Source organism: Haliotis asinina, chromosome 2, assembly GCF_037392515.1.
Source record: "Haliotis asinina isolate JCU_RB_2024 chromosome 2, JCU_Hal_asi_v2, whole genome shotgun sequence".
Lineage (NCBI taxonomy): Eukaryota > Metazoa > Mollusca > Gastropoda > Lepetellida > Haliotidae > Haliotis > Haliotis asinina.
Genome location: NC_090281.1, coordinates 37795719 through 37804240, shown reverse-complemented (window position 1 = coordinate 37804240; position 8522 = coordinate 37795719). Strand labels below are relative to the sequence as shown.

The following is an 8522-nucleotide window of genomic DNA, read 5'->3' as shown; positions in this document are numbered from 1 at the left end:
AGTACACGGTGCAGCGCAATTCTATGTTTGACTTTGCACCTAGCTGTGTACACCTTTCGTTGGAATCGACCATATATCCTTTAGTCAGACCCTTTCATTATAACATAGCTGAGTTGTGTCAGTCATACGGAGTATCTTGTTCTTACCTTTTGTGTTTCCAATGTAACCTGAATGAGACAATAAATCTGTAAACTGAATGCTATCCTTTGACATTTGTCCTTCCTTGTGACAATGGCTGCGTTGACATCTTTGGCGGAAACAGCCTTCAATCGTCTGCAATGCCGACTGTTTCAGGCATGGGTCATATATCTTACCAGATGTGTTAAAATACTGGTTATTGCCCCACCCAGTGTCTCAACCATACTAATGGTTACACCGCCTTTGCTCCAATGAAATTTCAAAGTTATTTTTTACGCCAACTTCAGAAATGGACTATAACAACGTCTGTATTACCGAGAACACGTCAGCAATGATCCCTTGGTCGCCACGTGTCGCCTATATAGTCTTATGCAATAGATGTCGGTAATTTAGATGTTCAATAGCAAATTTCAGCTTCAACTAGTGAACTGAAACACCCGCTGACTTTTAAAATTAAATCTTCAATTACGAATTCAAATACTATATATTACACGCCCTTTCTCCACTAGAATACAGATCGCCATTGACTGATGCTCAAGATGGTTGGCCTTTTCTTTTCCGTGTTGATGCTGCTGGGCTCTGCCCAAGGTGAGATGGCTGTTCGCGAATTTATCATGATACCATCCACAATCCAGTTCTCTGGTTTGTGTTAGTTGATGGTGCAGCATTCTGTCACATCGCTAGATCGTCACTTTGTAAAACTAAGGATCACACGATTCTTCATATAACTGCATGCCATGATAAGTACGACTTTAAAAACATATCATGAAGTAAGTACAGGAACTATGTTATTCATACGATCACACTATCTGTTTGTTAGTCGTCTTCTATTTTTTGCAGGAATAAACGTTTTCGTTTCAACGAATCAGGTCGCCACAGGAAGAACAACAGGTTCATCATCGTTTTTCACTTTCGGCGACCTGCAAGCGATGTCCAATTTGGCCGTTGATGGCAACACAAACGGCAACTTCGCTCAAGGCAGCTGCTTCTCCAGCAACATTGGCGACGACAACCCCGTTTGGTTTGTCGACCTTGGTGCAAATTTCAATATCTACAGCGTCAGGATCTTCAACAGAGCAGATTGCTGTGGTAGGTGTACAGTCATTTATTCACTATCAACAGTGTGTACTAGAAAAACGGACGACTCCAGGCGATCCTGCTCTCTGAATGAAGAGATTCCTCAAACATCTCTAATTCTGAGCATGTAATGTTCATGTGTAGTTTCAGTTTGGCACAATCACATTAGTTCCATAAGATGCACATGTGTAAATTCATCTCAGTATATCCAGTAAAGTAATTATTCATATTAAAGTGTAATGACAAACCATAACGTAATTATTTAAGTTGAGTTAAACTGGATCCGGGGACAATGAGTTTCGACTGAATCAAAATACTGATTTCTCTAAATTTGGTTGATTACCATTGCTAATGATATATGACATCTATAATGATATATGATATATGACATGAGTGTATATGCATCAACGTCACATTGCAGCTGAACGTCTCAACAACATCAGGGTGGACATTCTTCAGAACAACCCCTTGTCTGCTAACCCAGGCACTGCTGTAACTTGTGGCACCATCGGAAACCCCGGTGGTGTCGGGGCCGGAGGGTCTCGGGAAATTGTGTGTCCATTCCAAACCTACTACTACTATTACTACTACTACTACTATTACTACTACTATTTCTACACCGTCTTCCAAAACGGCCGCTACATCCGTATTACAAAAACAAGCACTGGTGATGCCGAAGGACTACTCACTCTCTGCGAGGTTCAAGTCAACGTTGCAACCAATGTCTACTATCCATACAACTCTGTTGGTGTAGCCAACGCAGGCGTAGCCAACGCTGGTGTTGCTGGTTCACCTTCAGGAAATGACGGATCTCTTCCTGACGGGGTCACAGTCACCGAGATCGAGCCTCAAGGAGACATGCACCGTGTCACTATTCCCGCCCCTGTATCAGCCCATCCAAATGGTCAGCAGGAACCGGAATCGCAACCACAACAACCGGAACTACAACAACCCGAACAAAAACTTCCGTCGCAAGGACAAGAGCAAAACATATAGAACATGTGATCAGGGGGAACGAGAAGTTCTTTCCCAAGAAGATGCAGTATCGTTTTGGTGTCATTTTCTGTCATTGACTATGCTCAGTGCTACTGTTTAATGCCTGCCAATAAATATTCTACCATTCTGAATCTTATTTGTATTCATTAACATGGTGTCAGCTGAGACCATCTCTTCTACTGATGCAATATGAATGAGAAGGATCAAGTGATTGTTTGAATAATTTGATACAAGTAACTCACAAGTCAATCACACAATCAGTGATTTATTACACATGAGGCCATAGGCCCATATACAAAAGAGTTACATGCGTATGCCAGTATAGAAACATGGATGAGATGAACGAAATGTAATTCAATTGACAAAACAAAGTTTGGCGAAATATCAAAGCATGGTGTATATATAAGGCAACATGAAACTGGGTAGTAGGATTTCTCCAAGATAAAAGCTTCTTAAAGTCCTGTTTGGATATAGAATTAGTTGTAGGTAAATATTTAATTCTGAGTTCATCATAGAATGGGCAAATATACATAAAATGATATTCGTCTTCGATTGCGTTATTGCATATTTTACAGCGCCTGTTTATTTTAGCGATGTTGTAGTGCCTACCTTTGTTGACCTCCAGATCGGAATCGAATGAGACAGTTTCTAAGGGGTTTAGCTTTAAGGTCGTGGAGCTACGTCTCTATTTCAAAGTCGGATTTGAAGGTGCGATATGTGTCGTATCTTGAACTTTCCTCCTGACCTGAATGCCAATCCTGCTTACACATGTCTACACTACGAGTTCGAAACGCCTTGAGAAATGAGTTACAATCGCCCACTGTTTGTGAAGTCCACACAAAGCCGAATGCGTAAGTGAATAATATTTTTTTTTATTGAAGAAGTCAAAGTGTTTTTGCCAATTTCGTTAAAGTGGTAAATCATGTTATACACTTTCTTTGGTAAGCGATGAGCAGGCATGTGAATGACTTTAAGCCAGTAGTGTAAGCATCGGGTGAGAGAATAAATGTATAGTTGATAGTGCCCACACTCTCCGTACACCATGCTGTTAGGAGTTGAACGTCCAGCATTTAAGAATTTCTTGCATGCAAACAGGTGCACCTTTTCCATAGAATGAAATCTTTGACATTACCAAATTTCAGAGCCGTAAACTAAAATAGGTAGTATCTGGGCGTCAAACAGTTTAAAGAATGTCTGGGGTGCTATAACATCAACTTTATTCAGGACTGATTGTAGCTGACAGAATGCTTTCTGCGCCCCGGTTGCTTGTTCTTGTACAGTTTTACTCATGCTCAAAGTCTGAGTAAACAAGACGCCTAGATACTTGTACTGTTTTACAACTTTGACTATGTCACCTTTGAATTTCCATCCATCTTTAGCTGGGACTTGACCATAAATATGACAATGTTTGTCTTGTCCAGATCAACATTAAGCTTCCATTCCTCTGAACATTTAGTTAGGATGTTCAGTACACATCCTTGGCGTAACCCATGTGGACAGTTGAAGAAGTCAGTTATGCCTTTGTCGCCACGAACACACGATTTTGAGATCTGGTACATAGATCTGAGGAATACATACATCTTCCCGTGTACAGTATTCTTCTGTAAGCAGACCCAGAGGTAATGTCTCTTCACAGAGTCAAACCGGAAGTCCACAAAAACAATATATAGTTTACGTTTCTTAAAGGAAAGATACTTTTCAACAAATGCAAACAACGTAAAAATATGGTCTGACGTCCAGTATTCTTTCCGAAACCCAGCTTGAGCTTCTGGTGATAATTCACATATAATTGCCCACTGTGTAAGTCTGTTATTAACAATACTGGTAAACAGTTTCCCCAGTATACTGATTAGCAAGATCCCTCTGTAATTATCCGGGTTGTCCACGCTTCCGTTCTTGAAAATAGGAACAATTATAGACTGCGACCAAACTTCAGGAAACACACCTGTTTGGAATAATATATTAAAACATTTGGTAAGGAAAGGCAGTGATTCTGGTATGGAACATTTAATCATCTAAGAGAGAATTCCATCCACGCCTGCCGATTTTCCTGTTTTCAAGTGTTGAATCGCGTCACAAATTTCGTTCTCTGTTACAGGGGATTCCAGTACCATGTCGTCCACATCCTCTAAGTAATCACCTGCTGTGTCATCCTCATCGGTACTAGGACATTCATAGAGACTTGGTGCGTTGTCTGAAGAGAATAATGCTTGAAAATGCCTCATCCATTGCGTTTCCGTTATATTATCCGTTGAATGTCGGGTAGTTAATGACAGGTTTTGCTCATTTGTACTCACATGATCGATTCATCTGATTGGTCCAAATTCAGATATAGTTCCATGTCGTTCAATGACATTAAGACATTAATTCAAACTAATATGCCACGACTCACAGAAAACAGCTACCTCTGCATTTCCACGCCAGAATCATGGATCACTCAAGAGAGCGAAACTCCCAATCCATATAATCACAGGATGTACAAGGTATGATGATGTTTGTAATTCAGAAAATGAACTTTCAACCTCATTAATCCACATCACAGTTAGAGATTAGTGATGGCAATTGATTTTCATAAGAAACAAATATGTTGACTTAGGTAACATAGGTAAAAGAAGTACACGGTGCAGCGCAATTCTATGTTTGACTTTGCACCTAGCTGTGTACACCTTTCTTTGGAATCGACCATATATCCTTTAGTCAGACCCTTTCATTATAACATAGCTGAGTTGTGTCAGTCATACGGAGTATCTTGTTCTTACCTTTTGTGTTTCCAATGTAACCTGAATGAGACAATAAATCTGTAAACTGAATGCTATCCTTTGACATTTGTCCTTCCTTGTGACAATGGCTGCGTTGACATCTTTGGCGGAAACAGCCTTCAATCGTCTGCAATGCCGACTGTTTCAGGCATGAGTCATATATCTTACCAGATGTGTTAAAATACTGGTTATTGCCCCACCCAGTGTCTCAACCATACTAATGGTTACACCGCCTTTGCTCCAATGAAATTTCAAAGTTATTTTTTACGCCAACTTCAGAAATGGACTATAACAACGTCTGTATTACCGAGAACACGTCAGCAATGATCCCTTGGTCGCCACGTGTCGCCTATATAGTCTTATGCAATAGATGTCGGTAATTTAGATGTTCAATAGCAAATTTCAGCTTCAACTAGTGAACTGAAACACCCGCTGACTTTTAAAATTAAATCTTCAATTACGAATTCAAATACTATATATTACACGCCCTTTCTCCACTAGAATACAGATCGCCATTGACTGATGCTCAAGATGGTTGGCCTTTTCTTTTCCGTGTTGATGCTGCTGGGCTCTGCCCAAGGTGAGATGGCTGTTCGCGAATTTATCATGATACCATCCACAATCCAGTTCTCTGGTTTGTGTTAGTTGATGGTGCAGCATTCTGTCACATCGCTAGATCGTCACTTTGTAAAACTAAGGATCACACGATTCTTCATATAACTGCATGCCATGATAAGTACGACTTTAAAAACATATCATGAAGTAAGTACAGGAACTATGTTATTCATACGATCACACTATCTGTTTGTTAGTCGTCTTCTATTTTTTGCAGGAATAAACGTTTTCGTTTCAACGAATCAGGTCGCCACAGGAAGAACAACAGGTTCATCATCGTTTTTCACGTTCGGCGACCTGCAAGCGATGTCCAATTTGGCCGTTGATGGCAACACAAACGGCAACTTCGCTCAAGGCAGCTGCTTCTCCAGCAACATTGGCGACGACAACCCCGTTTGGTTTGTCGACCTTGGTGCAAATTTCAATATCTACAGCGTCAGGATCTTCAACAGAGCAGATTGCTGTGGTAGGTGTACAGTCATTTATTCACTATCAACAGTGTGTACTAGAAAAACGGACGACTCCAGGCGATCCTGCTCTCTGAATGAAGAGATTCCTCAAACATCTCTAATTCTGAGCATGTAATGTTCATGTGTAGTTTCAGTTTGGCACAATCACATTAGTTCCATAAGATGCACATGTGTAAATTCATCTCAGTATATCCAGTAAAGTAATTATTCATATTAAAGTGTAATGACAAACCATAACGTAATTATTTAAGTTGAGTTAAACTGGATCCGGGGACAATGAGTTTCGACTGAATCAAAATACTGATTTCTCTAAATTTGGTTGATTACCATTGCTAATGATATATGACATCTATAATGATATATGATATATGACATGAGTGTATATGCATCAACGTCACATTGCAGCTGAACGTCTCAACAACATCAGGGTGGACATTCTTCAGAACAACCCCTTGTCTGCTAACCCAGGCACTGCTGTAACTTGTGGCACCATCGGAAACCCCGGTGGTGTCGGGGCCGGAGGGTCTCGGGAAATTGTGTGTCCATTCCAAACCTACTACTACTATTACTACTACTACTACTATTACTACTACTATTTCTACACCGTCTTCCAAAACGGCCGCTACATCCGTATTACAAAAACAAGCACTGGTGATGCCGAAGGACTACTCACTCTCTGCGAGGTTCAAGTCAACGTTGCAACCAATGTCTACTATCCATACAACTCTGTTGGTGTAGCCAACGCAGGCGTAGCCAACGCTGGTGTTGCTGGTTCACCTTCAGGAAATGACGGATCTCTTCCTGACGGGGTCACAGTCACCGAGATCGAGCCTCAAGGAGACATGCACCGTGTCACTATTCCCGCCCCTGTATCAGCCCATCCAAATGGTCAGCAGGAACCGGAATCGCAACCACAACAACCGGAACTACAACAACCCGAACAAAAACTTCCGTCGCAAGGACAAGAGCAAAACATATAGAACATGTGATCAGGGGGAACGAGAAGTTCTTTCCCAAGAAGATGCAGTATCGTTTTGGTGTCATTTTCTGTCATTGACTATGCTCAGTGCTACTGTTTAATGCCTGCCAATAAATATTCTACCATTCTGAATCTTATTTGTATTCATTAACATGGTGTCAGCTGAGACCATCTCTTCTACTGATGCAATATGAATGAGAAGGATCAAGTGATTGTTTGAATAATTTGATACAAGTAACTCACAAGTCAATCACACAATCAGTGATTTATTACACATGAGGCCATAGGCCCATATACAAAAGAGTTACATGCGTATGCCAGTATAGAAACATGGATGAGATGAACGAAATGTAATTCAATTGACAAAACAAAGTTTGGCGAAATATCAAAGCATGGTGTATATATAAGGCAACATGAAACTGGGTAGTAGGATTTCTCCAAGATAAAAGCTTCTTAAAGTCCTGTTTGGATATAGAATTAGTTGTAGGTAAATATTTAATTCTGAGTTCATCATAGAATGGGCAAATATACATAAAATGATATTCGTCTTCGATTGCGTTATTGCATATTTTACAGCGCCTGTTTATTTTAGCGATGTTGTAGTGCCTACCTTTGTTGACCTCCAGATCGGAATCGAATGAGACAGTTTCTAAGGGGTTTAGCTTTAAGGTCGTGGAGCTACGTCTCTATTTCAAAGTCGGATTTGAAGGTGCGATATGTGTCGTATCTTGAACTTTCCTCCTGACCTGAATGCCAATCCTGCTTACACATGTCTACACTACGAGTTCGAAACGCCTTGAGAAATGAGTTACAATCGCCCACTGTTTGTGAAGTCCACACAAAGCCGAATGCGTAAGTGAATAATATTTTTTTTTATTGAAGAAGTCAAAGTGTTTTTGCCAATTTCGTTAAAGTGGTAAATCATGTTATACACTTTCTTTGGTAAGCGATGAGCAGGCATGTGAATGACTTTAAGCCAGTAGTGTAAGCATCGGGTGAGAGAATAAATGTATAGTTGATAGTGCCCACACTCTCCGTACACCATGCTGTTAGGAGTTGAACGTCCAGCATTTAAGAATTTCTTGCATGCAAACAGGTGCACCTTTTCCATAGAATGAAATCTTTGACATTACCAAATTTCAGAGCCGTAAACTAAAATAGGTAGTATCTGGGCGTCAAACAGTTTAAAGAATATCTGGGGTGCTATAACATCAACTTTATTCAGGACTGATTGTAGCTGACAGAATGCTTTCTGCGCCCCGGTTGCTTGTTCTTGTACAGTTTTACTCATGCTCAAAGTCTGAGTAAACAAGACGCCTAGATACTTGTACTGTTTTACAACTTTGACTATGTCACCTTTGAATTTCCATCCATCTTTAGCTGGGACTTGACCATAAATATGACAATGTTTGTCTTGTCCAGATCAACATTAAGCTTCCATTCCTCTGAACATTTAGTTAGGATGTTCAGTACACATCCTTGGCGTAA

The 8522-nt window shown here is 40.4% G+C and overlaps 2 protein-coding genes across 2 annotated transcripts; both read left to right on the top strand.

Moving 5' to 3' along the window:
- The first annotated feature begins 677 nt into the window (after window positions 1–677).
- On the top strand, window positions 678–2211 carry LOC137271785 (fucolectin-like). The gene is made up of 3 exons (XM_067804185.1): window positions 678–726; window positions 979–1227; window positions 1637–2211. Exons 1-3 carry the CDS (start codon window positions 678–680, stop codon window positions 2209–2211), a joined length of 873 nt encoding a protein of 290 aa, XP_067660286.1.
- A 3290-nt stretch (window positions 2212–5501) lies between these two features.
- LOC137271783 (fucolectin-like) lies at window positions 5502–7035 on the top strand. Its single transcript, XM_067804184.1, has 3 exons — window positions 5502–5550; window positions 5803–6051; window positions 6461–7035. The coding sequence occupies exons 1-3, from the start codon at window positions 5502–5504 to the stop codon at window positions 7033–7035; spliced, it is 873 nt and encodes a 290-aa protein (XP_067660285.1).
- The last annotated feature ends 1487 nt before the right edge of the window (window positions 7036–8522 follow it).